The sequence below is a fragment of the Phyllosticta citriasiana genome (genome assembly GCF_038021145.1).
Source record: "Phyllosticta citriasiana strain CBS 120426 chromosome Unknown IWZ02scaffold_1, whole genome shotgun sequence".
Lineage (NCBI taxonomy): Eukaryota > Fungi > Ascomycota > Dothideomycetes > Botryosphaeriales > Phyllostictaceae > Phyllosticta > Phyllosticta citriasiana.
Window position 1 is genome coordinate 1,501,383 of NW_027117278.1, and position 17,299 is coordinate 1,518,681.

At 54.8% G+C, this 17,299-nt stretch overlaps 5 protein-coding genes across 5 annotated transcripts; 3 read left to right on the forward strand and 2 right to left on the reverse strand.

Moving 5' to 3' along the window:
• Positions 1–565: 565 nt before the first annotated feature.
• On the forward strand, positions 566–3,584 carry IWZ02DRAFT_370064 (fungal-specific transcription factor domain-containing protein; the record flags this gene model as incomplete). The annotated part of the gene is made up of 3 exons (XM_066764481.1): positions 566–1,525; positions 1,624–2,686; positions 2,740–3,584. The coding sequence occupies 3 exons, from the start codon at positions 566–568 to the stop codon at positions 3,582–3,584; spliced, it is 2,868 nt and encodes a 955-aa protein (XP_066627153.1).
• A 1,845-nt stretch (positions 3,585–5,429) lies between these two features.
• IWZ02DRAFT_17583 (uncharacterized protein) lies at positions 5,430–11,421 on the reverse strand. The gene is made up of 4 exons (XM_066762229.1): positions 8,342–11,421; positions 7,147–8,295; positions 6,817–7,098; positions 5,430–6,771 (listed from the first exon to the last, which is right to left on the reverse strand). The coding sequence occupies exons 1-4, from the start codon at positions 11,253–11,255 to the stop codon at positions 5,801–5,803; spliced, it is 5,316 nt and encodes a 1,771-aa protein (XP_066627154.1). The 5' UTR covers positions 11,256–11,421; the 3' UTR covers positions 5,430–5,800.
• A 271-nt stretch (positions 11,422–11,692) lies between these two features.
• Positions 11,693–13,831, forward strand: IWZ02DRAFT_17630 (inosine-5'-monophosphate dehydrogenase IMD2). Its single transcript, XM_066762230.1, has 3 exons — positions 11,693–11,999; positions 12,055–12,363; positions 12,538–13,831. Exons 1-3 carry the CDS (start codon positions 11,831–11,833, stop codon positions 13,677–13,679), a joined length of 1,620 nt encoding a protein of 539 aa, XP_066627155.1. The 5' UTR covers positions 11,693–11,830; the 3' UTR covers positions 13,680–13,831.
• IWZ02DRAFT_17691 (uncharacterized protein) lies at positions 13,804–15,425 on the forward strand. The gene is made up of 3 exons (XM_066762236.1): positions 13,804–13,862; positions 13,920–14,560; positions 14,608–15,425. The coding sequence occupies exons 2-3, from the start codon at positions 13,984–13,986 to the stop codon at positions 15,231–15,233; spliced, it is 1,203 nt and encodes a 400-aa protein (XP_066627156.1). The 5' UTR covers positions 13,804–13,862; positions 13,920–13,983; the 3' UTR covers positions 15,234–15,425.
• Positions 15,390–16,757, reverse strand: IWZ02DRAFT_17639 (uncharacterized protein). Its single transcript, XM_066762231.1, has one exon. The coding sequence runs from the start codon at positions 16,340–16,342 to the stop codon at positions 15,545–15,547; it is 798 nt and encodes a 265-aa protein (XP_066627157.1). The 5' UTR covers positions 16,343–16,757; the 3' UTR covers positions 15,390–15,544.
• Positions 16,758–17,299: the final 542 nt, after the last annotated feature.

Genomic DNA, 17,299 nt, shown 5'->3' on the forward strand with positions numbered 1-17,299 from the left:
GGACCTGGACCTGGACCTGGACTTGGGCTTGGACCTCTGGACGTCGTCCGATCCGATCCAACCACTGACTACTGGGCCAGCGAGCACCACTATTCCATCTTTTTTCTAATCCTACCTACCGTACTTCCACTTGACTTGTGCCTGGTGCCAGTGCGCGTAGCCAAACAGAAATGGCCTGCCTCACGTGCTCTGGTGGCGTCCTGCAATGATTGTGTCGTCGTCGTCGTCCCTCTCCATCGCCGCCAGTCATTCGGTCATTCAGTCATTCAGTCATTCAGTCAAGCAAGCAAGCAAGCAAGCAAGCAAGCAAGCAGAGAAAGAGGCCTGAGCAGCTGTCGCGTCGACACGAGTGCAGCCAGATCCCATCTCATCTCTCCTCTGCGCCAAGCTGCTACCCGCAATTACCGTTACTCACCCGCGTTCCCCCATCGCGTCAAGACATAAGACGTACCCTTTCCCTCCCCCCCCCCCCGGGACGGCATCTTCCACTCGCTCGGCCACGGCATCTTCCACCCTTCTCCCACCGCCGACCGCCGTGTCATCGACTGACGCCCGCGCCCGCATGATGCCTGCGAAGCGTCCAGCGCCAGACGGCGTTGCAAATCCTCACCACCAGCCGACCAAGCTGCACAAGTCTGATCACTCTTCGCAAGATGACTTCAGCTCCTCGGTCAAGAAGAAGTTGTCGGCCAGCACCCGCACCGGCCAGGCATGCGACCGCTGCAAGGCATGCCTCCTTCTCCACCACCACACGCGTCGCACTGCAGCTGACCCAATTCTCTTTTCTCTACAGGTTCGCAAGATACGCTGCGACCCAAGACCAGGCGGCTGTTCGCCATGTATGCAAAACAACACCGAGTGCAAGACGACCGACCGCATCACCGGACGCGCCACCATTCGCGGCCACACCGAGGCCCTCGAGTACGAAAACAACCAGCTCAAGCAGTCCCTCGCACACTTGCAGCAGCAGCTGCGCGACCTTGGTGTCGAGCCCGACGTAAACTTGTCGCATGCCTACTCGCCCGCCCCTCAACACCAACAATCCGGCTCCTGGCCCAATGCTTCGTCCTCGAGCGGCCAAATGTGGGGCTCTGTGTCGCCCGGCGCCAGCATCAATCCGCTGTCATACCCGCCAGCGAGCAGTGACATGAACGGGAACAACGCCGACACCAACACCTTTCGCGTCGCGAACCTGCCCACCTTTCGCACGGGGCTCAATGGTGACAATTACCTGGGCGTGTCGTCTGCCAACTCAGTCCTCAGCCCGATCAAGGGAACTTCATTATCCTTTTACGGTATGGAGCTGGATTTGGGAGACTTTGTGCCCGAGGACGTCGAGGACATGAACAATCCCGTGTCGTACCAGCACTGTTTGGCCATTGCCTTGAACGGATCAGGAGTCGAGCGGCCCAAGAAGGAAGAGCTCCCAGCCAGCTACAGCGAATGTGCGACTTATGCGACGTGGTACTTTCGCGGACTGCACCCTTATGCGCCCATAATGTATAAACCACATTTTATGGATTTGGTACGAGACCCTGGAGGGGGTTTTTTTTTTCCCTTTTCTTTCCTTTTTCTTTTCTTTTTCTTTTTCTTTTTCGTTTGGTAGCGCTAATGGCGTGACAGCTGTCCAAAATCTATGGCGACCCAAATTTTAGGCCCACCCCCGCAGAAGAAGTCATGGTGCAGATGGTCCTCGCCATCATCAAGTACCAATTTTCCGCGCGCAACAACAACGCCGAGTCGCTGAAACAAGCCCATGCCCATTATCGGTATGCGCTGAGCTTCTTTTACACCTTGTGTCAGAGCCACACCATCAAGGATGTGCAGGCGCTGACAATGCTCTGCCTGCATTTGCGGAATTTCCCGAAACCTGGGGCGGCGTGGATGATGGCGTCCATCACCTTGGCAATCGCCGTGGAACTAGGCTTGCACCGATCTGCCAAGGCATGGGCCGACGACGCACCAAAAAAGGACCACATTGAGATTGAAAACAGAAAACGAGTGTTTTGGACGCTGCACGCGTTGCACATCACGTTGTCTGGCAAACTCGGTCGCCCCATGCCGCTGCGCATGGAGGATATTGACGTCGAATTTCCCGAACCGATTCATGACTTTTTACCGTCTGAGAGCAATCTTACCGAGTTTCGCAAATGCTCCTTCCACGTCGGCCTGCAAGGAATCAAGATTGTGGCCCTATCATCGCAAATGTACAGCACCATCTACGCGGTTCGACAAGCATCTGAGTCTTATGAGCCAAACCTGCGGCGGCTGGAAGAGGAACACAGGCATTGGCGTGAACAGCTTCCACCAGAGTTGCGCGAAGGTTCGCGAGCAGATGCTGAGGATTACGTCTTTTCTCTCTACGTCCAGTTCTGGGACCAAGAGTTCAACCTCATGCTGCATCACCCTGCTCTGTGCCGATCCACAGACAACCATCTCTTGGAGCAGAACATCGACGTATGCATGGAAGCGGCTTCGAAAATGGTGCGGCATTTGGACGAAATTCGAAAGTACAAGAGCCTGGACGTGCCCTGGATCAATTGCACAGTCTACTTGGCTGCCATCTTCACGACCCTCTTTGTCTACTCGCAACGAAAGGACGATCTGACGTCGTCTGACCTGGCAAAACTCAAGCAAGAGATGGACATGTGGTTGCTGATCATCGACGAGTGTGGTAAAATTCTGGGTGAGTTTGAGATGCTGCAAAACAAGCTCTAAGGTTCCACTGACAGGAAACAGGCTCCGGCAGCAAGCTTGCGCGGTCTTGCCGCGCTATAATTGACCATGCTATCTCAAGGATCACCAATCACGTAGCCAAGAAGACGGCTACCGCTGCCACTGCCGTGGCGAATGCTGTGCTCAAGACCGAACCGAATCCATCTCCACACCCTGAGCGTGCTACAGCGGCTCCCTATACCAACAACGGCTATGCCGTCTCATACAACCCCTCTTCCAGCGGCAACCCAGATATGCACAAGCCCAGTCCAAGCACTTACCAAGCTGACGAGTCCGCCATGTCTCAACACTCGAACCCTTACACCTCAGTCCCGGGACAACAATATGCTGGGTACCCCGAATCTCACCAAGCCTCACTCTCATCCTACCAAGACGGACCAAGCACGTACGAGCAACCATCGTTTGGCGTCCAGCCTACCAACCTCAACCCCGCCCACGCCGCCGCCGCCGCCTCGGCAGCTGCCACGCAAGAGTCCAACACGACTTTCATGTACCAGCAACCAGTTGCTGCCGCGGCCGCGCACAATGCCCATAATCAGAACGATGCCTGGCGTCAGTGGATGATCACCAACCTGCCTCAAGACTATCACCATGCGTCTACGCTCATGTCCCTCGGCACGTCAGACAACCATCGAGGGTCCAATGGCGCTGGTGCAGCGGGAGCAGGGGCTCGTCCGGGAGACTCCATGGCAGCGGCGGCAGACATGCAAGCAGTTGCTGCGGGCGGTCTGCACGCGCCCCATCCAGCCGTCAGCGCAGCTGCAGTGGCTCAGGCCGCTAGCACCCAAAATCAGCTGTGGCCGCTGATGGTGTTTGACATTGGGCAGTCACACGTGTCTGACCCTTGATTTTTCTCTTGCAATGATTGCGCTAATTTGCCCTTTTTTTTTTTTTTTTTTTTCCCCTTTCCTTTTTTTCTTTCCCTGGTTTGGGTATGCTGATGTGAGTTTGAAAATACCCTTTTTGTTTAGCAAGTAGGAGTTGTACGGTCGGCCTTTGCAATCTGCTGTGGACTCTTTCCGCCTTTACTTCGTCATTGCATCACGCCCGTATTTTTCGAGTGGATGCGTCTTCTGGGATACCTTTTCGTTGGACTTCGTCCTTGTGGATGCGCAAGATTTGTGGAGCGGCAGCAGGCCGGAATGAGACGAGGTGGTTAATACCTGTCTTTTACCCGTTTGCCTGACTGACTGGCACCTGTTGTCGCCTCAATTTACTTCTTGAGACGATTACCCCTTTGGCTCACTTTTATCTTTTTCTACTCGAGCCCTTTTGCTCCTTTCCAATTTTTTTTTTTTTTTTTTTTTCAACCTTTTGCCGCATTTCGCATCTCCTTGCCTGATACCAAAAAAGTGACTGGTTGGTGCTTGCTTTCTCCGTCGTTTCTTCGCTTCACAACCAGATCCTTTTTCCACTTCTCTTCTCCTTCTTCCCCGATTTCTTAACGGAACAAACGAGTTGCCAACCGATTGCTTGGTCGCTCGGCTTATTCGCTCTGTATCTATGCGCGCGGATGGATAGTCGATGGACGGACGGACGGACGGACGAACGAGGGAGCGTGGTGGTCGTAGGACCGACGCCCTTGTCTCCACACATCTCACTTCTTCCAAACACACTGTTTATTGCCGGCTTGTTCGCTCGCTTGCTCGCCTTTGCTGCCGTGGTGGCAGAGTTGGCCAGCCAGCCAGCGTCAATGCCGCTAATGAGGGGTTTCCCCAGCTTTTTCTGAAACCTCCCGTCGATACATAGGAAACAAAACAAATCTATCCATCCATTTTTCGAGTCTATTACCTGCATGACGCTTGGATTATGAATGAGAAAACACCCATCAATCCAAACGACAGCAACACCGCCCAGAAAAACAAATCACGTCGGACCCAACTAGCCTCCGACTCTCTCGCCCTCACTCCACCACCCAATCGTGCACGAGGAACCCAAAGCCGGCAGAAAGGAGAACCTTGAGAGTAGGATGGAGAGAAGCAAGACGACCCAGGTAGACAGTAGAAGAGCAGAAAGAAGAGAGAGGAGGAAAACAAGGTAGTTTAATATGACTCAAGAGACAAAATGCATCCTATCCCATCCCATCCCATCCCATCCCATCACATCACATCCGGCGCACTGCTTGCTGCCTTCTTTACTACCTGCGCTTCCACTTCCTTCCACTTCCTTTGCAGCGATGCAGCCAGCCATGCATCCATCCATCCATCCATCCTCATACAATCGAACATTTGCTAGCCTCTGGCCTGACCTGATCTGACTTGATCTGACCAGCAGTCCTCCTCCACCAACGTAATGCATCCATCCATCCAGCCACCCATGCATGCCTCATCCACGCCTGATGTGCACCGCTTCTTCTCCCTCCCTCCATCGACTACCCGCAACCAACCGACCAATCACCAATGCAATTACAACGACAAGAAGCGAAAGCGGAAGGAGAGAAAGAGAAGAAAAAACACAGGTTGCAATTACCATGAACAAACCCCTTCCCTCATTCATTCCATCAATCAATCCACGCAATTCATTTCCTTATTTACTTACGTGACCCATGAACCGTGACCGTGACCCATGTTGACGCTCCTTTCATTCGTTGATTGTAAAAGCCAAGACAGACAGACAGACGCTGCGTGACTGCTGTTGATGCTGCTGCTTCGGCCGTCCGTTGTCATGCGTGGCACTCGTATCCGTACTTGTTCGTTCGTTCGTTCGTTCAGTGTGTGCGTGCGAACCGTCCCTCTAACGTCTCTTCGTCCGTCATCAACATCCGTCCCCCTTTCCTCCCATGCTTCCGTTCTCTTCCTTCCTGTCTCTCGCCCAGAGGCCAGGTAGATTGTTGGATTGGCTTGGCTCTAGCGGCACGGCAGCGGCGGTGACGGCGGACTCGTCCATGTGCTTTCTCCACACCTCTGGCTGCGTGTCGGCTTCCCTGGCTTCGTCTCCTTGGCCCGAGGCACGCCGTAATCTGCCTGTGTCTATCATGCGCACCTTTAAATGCCAAAAACCTCTTGTGCGTCGCTTCTCCCGCCCCGAGACATCTTCAGCCCATCATTCTCCAACTCCCAAACAATCAAGCGCCGCCATCGCGATAAAACTTCTTGAAAATCAAGTGCAAGAGCAAATTGACATTGAGCTGGCAAGGCCCGGCGCCAGCAGCACTGGATCCCGCACCATGGCTCTCGACACCGCCAGCGCCGCCGCGTTCGCCAAAGAGGTGGACGAATTGCATGTTCTCAAACTGGAAGCCGAGCAAGTCGTCAAGGGGCACGACGGCGCTGGCTCCGGGCACCATTGTGGAGCCTTGGGAGCCCTCAATCGTGAAGATGCCGACCTGGTCGCACGAGATGGTGATGTTTGTCTTGTCGAGGCCGCGCTCGCGGTCCGTGTGCCCGCGCCACGAAACGAGGACGCCCTTTTCGAGCAGCGTGCGTGCGCTGTATTTGAATGAGCCGAATCGCGGCACCTGGCCGCGCCGCTGCAGCTCGCGCTCGTGGTTGTATTGTTTGGTAAAGGGGAGCAGAAAGCGCTTCTTGCCCTTCTTAGTTTGAAGTGTCAACATCGCTTGCTCAATGTAGTCGTTGTATGACTGGAGTTTGCCATCCAGATAGCCTGATTTGGCATCGAGCGCTGTGAGAGTGGCGCGCACGTTTTCAATTTCGCGCGAACGCTGGATTCGCCGGCGATGCTTGGTGCGGATGTCGAGGGCGATTTCGTTGAGAAGGTCCTGGAATTGGTTGCCACGCGTTATGCGACCCGCAGCTTCCAGCTTGAGAATATTGGAGAGAGCGGTGCGCTTCAGCTCCGTGTACGTGAGGGTTGTTATGTCGAGGAGGGAAGAAGCCGTGTCTGTGTAAGCATTTCGCTTGTTGGTGTTGTGTAGTGACATTTCTTCGTGGATCAAGGCCGCCCAGCGGTCCTCATCGTCGTCCGTCACTGGCTTGATCATGATGGACATTAGATCGGGTCCCGTTTGTATGCGGATTATGTACAAGACGCATCGCTTGGTCTCCATGTACAATGCCTTGATCGGTGCGTCGGGATCTACCAAAGTCAGTCTTGCCACGCTGAATTAGCCGGAAAACTTGCCTTCAATCTCGTGGAACTTGGGATTCAAGGTCAGGCTGATCTCAGTGGAGCTGACTCCCGACAGCTCGTACTCGTTGGTCCTGGCGCTGCCAAGTTCCCTCAGAATCTCGCGCAAAGGGGTGTCATCCTGTGTGGTGCATATCGACTGAAGGTCGTTTGCAATCACTTGATGGATTGCAAAGATGTCGGGAAGCTTTATGTAAAGAGTTGGCTTTTCCGTGTTGTAAAGGTCATTGAACTCGTCAATGTCGAACTGACGCTCAATCGGTCGAAGAGTTATTACTGATGAGGTTAGCAATTTCTGAAACAATGAAGCATTTAACAACTAACGATTTCCCCAAATTTCCTGCATCCTCTCCACTGCCTCGGTGATGTAGGGATTGAGCGGCTGTAAGTAGACATTTTCGGCATTCTCTCCGCCAAACAGTCTCCCCGAGACGATTTGGGTAACGACCTTGGAGACTTCGCCCAAATTTCTCTTTTGCAAAGGGGCGAGGCCACGGTCAATTACACCCCAAGTTTCAGGGGCCACCAAAGCCGGTTGAATGTAAGTCTTCCAGAGCCAATGCCCGACAATTTGGAGAAGGTATGTTTGGTCGTCGTATGGAAATCTTGCGGCAAGAGCCTCAAACTGCTGCTGCGTGACGAAACGCATGCCGTACGGCATCTTGTGGAGCAGATCTTCAAGATAATTGAGCATCTGGTCTGCAATATCTCGGAGCTCCTTCAGGTTGGCAATGAACGTGTCGCGAGTCTCTTGGTCGTTGATGGCCTCTTCACGGCTAATATTTTGGGGTCGATGACTGCGCCTTCCAGTGCGGAGCTCCTCGTTGTTGATGGCCGAGCGATATATCTGAAGTGGATCGCTTTCCAGATCCAAGTTTTGATTCTCCATAATCTCCATGATGAGCGGGTTCAGCAGATCGCGCAGAAATTTGCGGTCTCGCGGGGAACGAATGTAGCCGTTGAGTAACCTAGACCAGAAGAAGTTGCCACGAAGATAATCCTGGACCGATTCGCACATGTCGACTTCCTCCCGAATGGACTTGGACATGAGCCTGAGGAGGTAGTATTCTTCGCGGCGCTTTTGCGCAAAACCAAACAGACCCATTATGAGCTGCTCGATTCGCTTCCCCTCCGTCTCCGCAACGCCTTGCTCGTGCAACCTCCGGAAGAGACGGGCAAGATACTGGGGCTGAGTCTGCAGGATGAAGAAGAGCTCCTGGTAGTGTTCAAGCTTTCTTCTCGAGTTCTTATTGAGAGCTCTGAGGTCGAATGGATCCTTGGAGGCCAATTCCTTGTTGCTGAGCAGGTTTCCAACGTGGCCGCCAAAATGCCTTTGGTGCTTGACCACCTCATCAAGGGTAATCTTGTTTTTGACTAGAAGAGCAATTTTGATGTCGAGCTGGTCAATGTATTGTTCGGCCATTTCATTCTGGCGAATTTGTTGGACGACCGTCTTCCGCAGGCGTTCAAATTCTGCGAGAAAGTTAGCAGATCCCTCAACAGCCGTGGTTGATCTTACCGATTTCCTCGTCAAAGTCGACATCGCTGTCGTTGAGAAGATGAACGAAGTTCTTTACAGTGTTGACAGGTGGGTTCTTGCCGGTCGTGAGGCTCTTGTACGCTTCGCCTTGTTGGCGAGCCCGGAAGAAGCTCTGAACCTTGATGACCTTTTCCATATTCTCCCTGTAATGTTTTTTCTTTTCTTGAAACCGTGTTCGAATTAGCTTTCCACGCGCAAGATTCTGCAACTCCGTAATGCCATCCTCCACAGGCTCCAGTTGCATAAACAGCCGCCCAATGCTAGCGCGAGCGATAAAGGCTCGACCGAGACTCTGCACGTCTGTGATGGAATCCTCGCTCTCTCTGAGTTTGCAAATGACGTCGAAAGTGTGGTCCCGTACCGCGAAGCCGCGCGCTTGGGATTGTAAATCAGTAATGCTTTCGCTTGCTTCCCTGAGCGCGTCAAGGGTCGAATGATGCCTTTTCCGAGCGAGGTTTCCGCGCACCGCGGACTGCAGCTTGCTGACACAGTCCGACTGAGAGTTTAAAGCGTCCAGAGTGTCATTCAGTTCCGTCCGAGCACCAATACCCCTGAGTACCGACTGGAGCGTAACGATGCCAGCCTCGCAGGCTTGGAGCCTCTGGCGCAAATCCTCCATGGACAACCTAAGGGCCCTGCCGCGAATGTTCGCTTGCAGCCCAGTCCAGTTAGCCTCATTGTTTGACAAGTTCTCAACGATTTGCGATGTCTTGTCTCTGGCTGCCATGCCACGAATAGCACCCTGAAGCGTCTTGATCGTGAACTGCTCCTGACGCAAGCTGTTGACCTCCGCCCGCTGCGTCCTTCTCAACAGCATGCCCCGGACTGAGGCTTGGAGCATCTCGACCTGCCGGCCTGCCTCTAAAGTTGCCTCGAGCTGTTCATCGACTTGCTTACGCAGCAACGCGCCGCGGATAGCCGACTGCAAGCCTTGTATTCCAACTTCTGTATTCACAACGTCGGTGTACAAGTCGTCGGCCCGCTTCCGCGCCAGAGCTCCGCGAATGGCAGCTTGAAGACCCTTGACTTGTCCTTCTGCTTGACGACTTTCTTCGTGCTGATCTCCCATGTCTCTTCTCATCAACGCACCTTTGACGGCAGCTTGGAACAGTTTGATGCCATTCTCGTGCCGCTGCACTTTGGACTTGATGAACTTGACTTCGGTACGTGCCTTGCGAGCACGCACCAAGCTCTGGAGGACAACGACTTCTTTTTGCGTGCTCTTCCAGGAGTGCTCCTTGTGGCGTTGCTGGGTACGAACAGCAAAGCCACGAGCAGCGCTTTGAAGATTGACAGCGAACTTCATCATGCCAATCTTGTAATCGGCAATTTGACGAGCAAAGTCGCCCCTGACTCTGGATTGAAGATCGACGAAAAAGTCTTCATTGTCCCACAGCACTTGCATCAAGTCGCCTAATCGGACTCGTTCCATGGCACCCCTAATCTGGGCCTGCAGGTCAGCGATGACGGCTTCGTTTTCAGCGAGTTCTCTCTCTATTCGTTCTTGTTCGGTCTCGACGGGTTCTGGCTCTGGTTCGGGTTCCGGCTCTCCAAAGTTTGCGCCCATTCCAGAAAAGTTGGGCATGCTGACACCAGACTTGTCGAGCCCCTTTTGCATCTCCTCGAGTTCGTGGTGTTCAAACTGAAGCTGACCAACAAGGTTCCCGATTCGAAAGTCTACCATGCCCTTGCGGAATAGGAGCCATGACAGTGCGTGGATGCAGTAAATGACTTTTGGGATATTCTTCTTCTCGTACAAGTCGACCAGCTCGAATCGAAAAAGCTCGGGCAGCTCCACCTCAGTAACGAATCGGAAGAAGAGGGCAATGTTGTCGGAATGTCGAAATTGGAGCTTGGGGTTTCGGAAAATTCGGACTGGACGCTCAGGATGCATAGCTTGCACAATCTCAGCCAAAGTCACACCGTCGCGCAAGGCTTCTTCCAATTGCACGACAGGCGGCAGTTGCTTGTCGATTATGTCTTCTATCCATTGTTTGGCCTCGCCAATGTGGCACAAATATTCGTAAGCTTGGAGGAATTGACGTTGCTGGTCCATCCACGTCCTCATGGCCCATCCTGATTGGGGTCGCTTTCCTCGTACAGAAGTACCTCGCTGCAACCTTCTTCGTCCATGCATCCCCACCACCTCTTGATCTGCAGACCTGATGGTGAAGTCTTCTTCGTTGTTGTCTGCTGCGAATTTTGACAGGGCGCGGAGTTGCTCCGTTTTGGACTTTCCCAAATCCTCAAGGTCTGATTTGTCCAGCTGCGTGGCAAAATGAACGCTCTTTGGCCTGCGATGGGTGGGGGCGCGGACTGAGTCAGATCTCGATATGGCCAGAGAATGTGCCATGGACTTGGTTGGCGATGTCGAGCCATCAGTTCGAGGCAATGCAAAGTGCTCATGGCTTTTCGATCTGCTGTGCGTTCGCTGGAGCGCAGCTTCCGAGGTGGCCAACAAAGGGTGGGGGGCCAAAGTGCCTGATCGACTGGGTGGGGGCGTCGGTTCCCTAGGTAAAGAGTCTGTTGTTGATGTGTATCCCCTCCGACTTGATGTGCGCATCGGTATCGTGGCCTTTTCCGGTGAAGAAGGAGGGCTCACGGGAGCTTGTGGTAGCGGACGTAGCATGGACCTCATGTCTTTGAATGTGCCGGAGGCATCACTTGGCGATATGTCTTCTTTGGTCGCGCTGGCCACGCTACCATTCTGTCCACGTCTGTTAGACTTTAGGACAGAGCGGAAGTCGGTAGAGCCATGAGAAGAGACGGTGCTGGTCCGGCTTGGCGGATCAGAGGAGCTCGAAGAGGCGGTGGATCCATGCCGCAGCGGACTGGGAGCAGTGGTTTGATGCGACGACTTGGCCGGCGAGCGCGAAAGGTATGCGGGAGACATGGTCACTGAAAATTTGCGCCGAAGGTTGTCATCACAGGCGTGTCGCACAAGTTGAGGCCTCGGAGGCGGCGTTGGTTGATGTATTGATTGGTAGCTGGCGGATGACGGGCCGCTCGAAGCAGAATGATTGCAGCAAATGGCAGAGGGGTCCAGGGAGAGCGAAAGGGAGTTGTCACGACGAAAAGGCGGATTTGAAAGGGAAAAGAGGAGGCGCGGGCGCGAAGGAGTGTTTACCTGCAGCAACAGGTGTTTACGGGGCCCGTGCGCTCACAGCAACGGCAGCGGCTAACGATGAGGAGAGGTGGCGCATGTGGCTGAGGTGGTCGGTGTGGCTCAGGTGGCGCCCCGGATCACCACACCTCGACCAACCAGGAAATGACTTATCGATAAGAGCTTGAACCGGCGCCGAGCCTCCGGCCGCGCAGCTCCGCTCTTAAATTTCTGCCCGCCGCCCTCCTCCAATTCTTTTCTTCTTGGGAAAACCTCCCCGGTGCAGCTCAGCTCCATTGCATCCTCACCCTGACTGCCGTCCGTTCTCTTCTTTTACGATACCCCCTTTGTCAATTTCCACCAATATGCCCGCCGTCAACGGTGCCGCCAAGGCCCTCGACCACACCACCGCCCTCGAGGTCCTCAAGAACGACTACGGTGAGCGCGATGGCCTGGACATTCACACCCTCATCGACTCGAAGCTCAACGGTGGTCTGACCTACAACGACTTTCTCGTCCTGCCTGGCTACATTGGTACGCGTCGAACCTTTTCGCGCCACTTTCGCGACGCGTAAACTAATTGTCTCAGGCTTTCCCGCTGCCAATGTCAACCTCGACACGCCCGTCACCAAGAGGATCACCCTCAAGACTCCCTTCCTCTCGTCCCCCATGGATACGGTCACTGAGCACAACATGGCCATCCACATGGCCCTGCTCGGTGGTCTCGGTGTCATCCACCACAACTGCTCCGTCGAAGACCAGGCCGAGATGGTCCGCAAGGTCAAGCGCTTCGAAAACGGCTTCATCCTTGACCCCGTCGTCATTTCTCCCAACACGACCGTTGGCGAGGCCAAGGCGCTGAAGGAGAAGTGTGGCTTTGGTGGCTTCCCTGTCACTGGTGAGTCCTCTTTTTCCCCTTGCCCATCTCGTCTCATGATGTTCCAACCACAAAACATAACTTTCGTTCAACCGCAACGCGATTCCGTCGCATGTGGAGACGCATAATCTGATCCCACTCATACCTTTCTCGTCCTCCCACTGCTAGGACTCCTGCAGTTGCTGACTTGAACAGAGTCTGGCACCCTTCAGTCCAAGCTCGTTGGAATCATCACCGCGCGTGACATTCAATTCCACGACAAGCTCGACGAGCCCGTCACCGATGTCATGTCGACCGACCTCGTCACCGCCAAGACTGGTATTTCGCTCGAGGAGGCCAATGAGGTCCTCCGCAAGTCCAGGAAGGGCAAGCTCCCCATCGTCGACGACAACGGCAACCTCCTCTCCCTCGTTTCGCGCTCCGATTTGATGAAGAACCAAAACTTCCCCCTTGCCTCCAAGCTCCCCGAGTCCAAGCAGCTCATCGCCGCCGCCGCCATCGGCACCCGCCCCGAGGACAAGATTAGGCTCGAGAAGCTTGTCGAGGCTGGCCTTGACATCGTCATCCTCGACAGCAGCCAGGGTAACTCGATGTACCAGATCGACATGATCAAGTTTATCAAGGAGAAGTACCCCGGTCTCGATGTCATTGGCGGCAACGTCGTCACCCGCGAGCAGGCCGCGTCTCTGATCGCCGCTGGTGTTGACGGCCTCCGTATTGGTATGGGCAGTGGTTCCGCCTGCATTACGCAGGAGGTCATGGCTGTTGGTCGTCCTCAGGCCACTTCGGTCTACAACGTCACCAGGTTCGCCCGCCGCTTTGGCGTTCCTTGCATTGCGGACGGCGGTATCCAGAACGTCGGCCACATTGTCAAGGGTCTGGCCATGGGCGCTACCACCATCATGATGGGTGGTCTCCTTGCCGGTACCACCGAGTCCCCTGGTCAGTACTTTGTCAGCCGTGAGGGTCAGCTCGTCAAGGCCTACCGTGGCATGGGCTCCATTGATGCCATGGAGGACAAGAAGGCTGGCGCTGGTAGCAAGGACGCCAAGGCCAGCAATGCTGGTACTGCCCGCTACTTTTCCGAGGGCGACAGGGTCCTCGTCGCCCAGGGTGTCTCTGGTTCCGTGCTCGACCGCGGTTCTTTGACCAAGTTTCTTCCTTACCTCCAGGCCGGTGTCCAGCACTCGCTCCAGGACATTGGTGTTGCTAGCTTGGCCGAGCTCAAGGACGCCGTTGAGGATGGCAAGGTCAGGTTCGAGCTTCGCACTGCCAGTGCTCAAGCCGAGGGCAATGTCCACGGCCTGCACAGCTTCGACAAGAAGCTGTACTCGTAAGCGAGAGGTCCGAAAACAAAAAGGTCATTTTTGGAGTTGGGGCTACGGTGGGAATTTGAATACGCGGCGTTAGGACCGTCAGATCTTTTGCATGACAGACGAGAGGAGTCTTTCACTATACCTTGGCAGACAATGAGATGTTTATATATGAATTTGGTGTAGAGTATCTTGGATTCCAAACAGGTGTGCATGACGTATGAGAATCCCTGCCAAATAGGCGAGCTGACAACCTCGGCCCAGGCTTCTCCGCGCGCGCGCGTCGCGCGTGTGCTACACTACCACACAACAACACGCCTCTATAAATATGCTAGTGTCTGTGAGGGTTTGTCGCCATGGTTTCGCGGTCGGACAACTGAGAGCGAGTCCTGGAACCAAACGAGCTTTCTCGGGACTCTTGCCGGTCACGCATTGTCGCTCTTCCCGGAGTGTAGTCGCTCAACCTGTCATTATGCCTAGATCCTCCAAGTCTAAACAGTCAACCACGACCAAACCTCCCAGGAAGCCTCCCTCTCCGCCGCGTCCCTCGGCCTCAATATTACTCGTTTCGCCCACCAACGAAGTCCTCTTGCTTCACCGCGTCCAAACCTCGTCCTCCTTCCCCAGCGCACACGTATTTCCCGGTGGCAATTGCTCTGCCACAAATGATGGAGAGATTCCAGGCGTGGATGATGAGGCGCGGCATAGAGATGGAGATGTATACAGATGGGCAGCAATAAGAGAGACCTTTGAAGAGAGTGGGCTGTTGCTTGCGCGGAAGAGAGGACAAGAGGGATTGCTCCGGGTCTCCGAGGAAGAGAGGGAGAAGGCGAGGAAAGACATTCACTCTGGGACGAGACGCTTCAAAGACGTACTGGCTGAGTGGGATGCAGAGGCAGACTTGGGTATGGCAGGCGACACTTTATGTAGAAGTACAGCTGATTGAGTCCAGGAAACCTCGTCCCATTCACGCGATGGATTACGCCGACGAACGTCCCCAAGCGCTTCACAACTCAAATGTACCTATACCTCATGCCTCTGCTCCCCTCATCACCATCTCTCCCATCATCCGACGAGGCCGTTCTCCCGCTGCCCACTTCCGACGGCGGCATCGAACACACAGCGGCGCGCTTCCTCCCTGCCACGCACTGGCTCTCGCTCGCACGCGCCGACAAGATTATCCTCTTCCCACCGCAATTCTTCCTGCTGCACCTCGTCTCGCAATTCCTCCTCCCCTCGGCAAACCCCGAAGTCGAAAGCTCACCGCCGTCGCCCGACCGGGACGCCCTCCAGGAAGAGCGCTCCGCTCTCCTGTCGTTTATCGAGAAGAACGAGTGGTCCCACAAGCGCATCTCGCCCTCGTTCCTAACAAAAATGCCCGACGGCCGCGCCATCTTGGGGCTGGACAAGTCCGGCCATGAGATCGAGGCCATGACCAAGGGAGCGAAGGAGGGGACGAGCGAGTGGGTCGTGTTTGTCGATTTTCGCAAGGAGGGCCCGAGGAGGGTAGACGTGGGGAGAAGGGATGAGGTGATGAGGGAGGTGAGGGAGAGCAGTGGCAAGGATGCTAAGCTCTGAACAGCTCATTTGCCTCACTCGATGGCTGAGAGAGACGCATGGTGAGTTTCCTAGGAGATGATACTGCGTAGCTCTAGCTGTAGTGGTGAATTACAGCTCCCGGGGCTCAACCATGATGACCTAGGTACTATCAGCGAACGAATGCTTCCTGGCCGCCCGCCATGCCACAGGACATTGTCTTTTGACAATCACTATGGCTGGCTGCACTTGCGGGTCCACTTTCCATCCTTGCAGCTGCAAGTTAGCCGCGCACCGAAAATACTACGCTTCACGCTGACAGCATAATACCAAAACTCAAACAAAGTCCCGGTCTATCGCGCGCCAACAACACTGTTGCAGGTCAAAACTCTAACCCCAACCCCGAAATTGACAACGCAGAGCAAATGCCACGCAACAAACCACGCCTCCACCTCACACTCTACGCGCGGCCCAAACACCCGGACGCGCCACACTACGCGCTCCTCATCTGCCCCAAAAACATCCCCATGCCCACCCTTCCGTCCACAAAACCTCCTTCCTCCTCTTCTTCTTCTTCTTCTTCTTCTTCTTCTCAAGCCCCGCTCATCCACAAACACCACGTCAAAAACACACTGCAAATCGCGACCGACTGCAACGGGGCGGTGGCGGCGGCGGATGCGGCAGCAGTCACGCAGCCCTGGGTCTACGAGCACGCGCGCCTCGCCTCGCTGCACACGGACCCGCGACTGCTGCTCACCGTCATCGTCGGCAAGCTGATCGAGTCGGTCGACGCGGTCGCGGCGATTTTGGCGAGCGTGCCGTTTTGTCGGAACGGTGGTTCGGATGGTGAGGGTGATGGGACGCAGGGGTTTGATTTTGATTGCGTCGAGTGGGTTCGGCGTGCGGTGGGGCTGTTGAGGGAGAGGGGTGCGGTGAGCGGGATGGAGGAGTGGGAGGGGTTGAGGGAGAGGGCGATGGCGTTTTTGAGGAGAGAGAGGGAGGCGGGTAGGTGGGATGCGCGTGGTGTGCGTGAGGGCGATGGTAAGGGGGTTGAGGATGGGGAGAGGAGAGTGCCGGTGCTTGAGTGGGTTGGGGGTGTGGAGAGGGTTGTTTTGGTGTGAGTTGATGATGGCCAGCCCTCGATAGCGCATCCGTTTGGTTTGGGGGATGGAGAGAGCTTTTCTGGTTGTGTGCGCTGCGATTGGCGTAGAAAGAAACGACACTGTGAACGACTGCTCCTTAGCCGCAACTGCGGTGGTAAATGATTGCTCCCACTGTGCCGCAGGATGCCTTCTCGGCTAGAACTGCCCGTGAGCTCTTTGGTACCATACTTTAGTAGAATTTCCAGCAGCAGTCGCATTTTTACTTGATGAGATCCAGCGGTTGAGTCAACCCAAGCATCGAACGTGTGGTGGAGCAAGCGTCGGCGAATCGGCTGCGAGAGCGAAGAGCGACTTACGCGATGCGGCAGTTGGAAGACGCTAGCGAGGTGTGGAGTCATGACCTTGCAGAGAGTTAAGGTTCGTGGATTTGGTAAGAGAAGGTCGAGGGTTTGATTTTGGGTGTGGAGGAAAGACGTCTATGGAGTAGCTTTACGTGTACATATGATACATAGTTGGCATGGTGGTGATTTTGGGTTGTTTGCTCGATACTGTTTGGTAATGGGCCGCCAGCGCGGCGGTTCCCTATCTCTAATTGGACAAAATGCCAATAGTGTCTACAAGCATTTGAAATTGATGCTGGAGTGGTTTGCGAATGTCATCGAGTAATGCTGCCATCAAGGTCTTCAAACGCCACAGGACATGGCGAGATTGCTGTGCTGATGCCCGCTCTGGACTGCAATGCCGAGGGCGTGATGGAACAATGCAAATGCACCATGACGCGGCTCAAAGTCACAGTAACGATGTGTACACGATCCGAAATCGGCAAAGGTATTGCATGCAGGGCATGCTGCGAGAGAGGTGGGGGTGGAGAAGGGGATGACTCGCCGGTACAGCGGAGACGGGCCTGTCCGCTCGGGGCGCTCAGGACCTACCCGACAGCGTCCGAGGTATCATCGGGAGGCGCCGGAGAGCGGTTCTTGGGTCTTGGGGCGTCTGGCTAGCAGC

Coding starts and splice junctions, on each gene's coding strand:
- IWZ02DRAFT_17630 (XM_066762230.1), top strand. CDS start 11,831: ATGCCCGCCGTCAACGGTGCCGCCAAGGCCCTCGACCACACCACCGCC. Junction 12,000..12,054: donor CGTCCTGCCTGGCTACATTG/GTACGCGTCGAA, acceptor TAATTGTCTCAG/GCTTTCCCGCTGCCAATGTC. Junction 12,364..12,537: donor TGGTGGCTTCCCTGTCACTG/GTGAGTCCTCTT, acceptor TGACTTGAACAG/AGTCTGGCACCCTTCAGTCC.
- IWZ02DRAFT_17583 (XM_066762229.1), bottom strand. CDS start 11,255: ATGTCTCCCGCATACCTTTCGCGCTCGCCGGCCAAGTCGTCGCATCAA. Junction 8,296..8,341: donor CGACTTTGACGAGGAAATCG/GTAAGATCAACC, acceptor ACTTTCTCGCAG/AATTTGAACGCCTGCGGAAG. Junction 6,772..6,816: donor CAAGTTCCACGAGATTGAAG/GCAAGTTTTCCG, acceptor TGACTTTGGTAG/ATCCCGACGCACCGATCAAG.
- IWZ02DRAFT_17639 (XM_066762231.1), bottom strand. CDS start 16,342: ATGCGCTATCGAGGGCTGGCCATCATCAACTCACACCAAAACAACCCT.
- IWZ02DRAFT_17691 (XM_066762236.1), top strand. CDS start 13,984: ATGCTAGTGTCTGTGAGGGTTTGTCGCCATGGTTTCGCGGTCGGACAA. Junction 14,561..14,607: donor GGATGCAGAGGCAGACTTGG/GTATGGCAGGCG, acceptor GATTGAGTCCAG/GAAACCTCGTCCCATTCACG.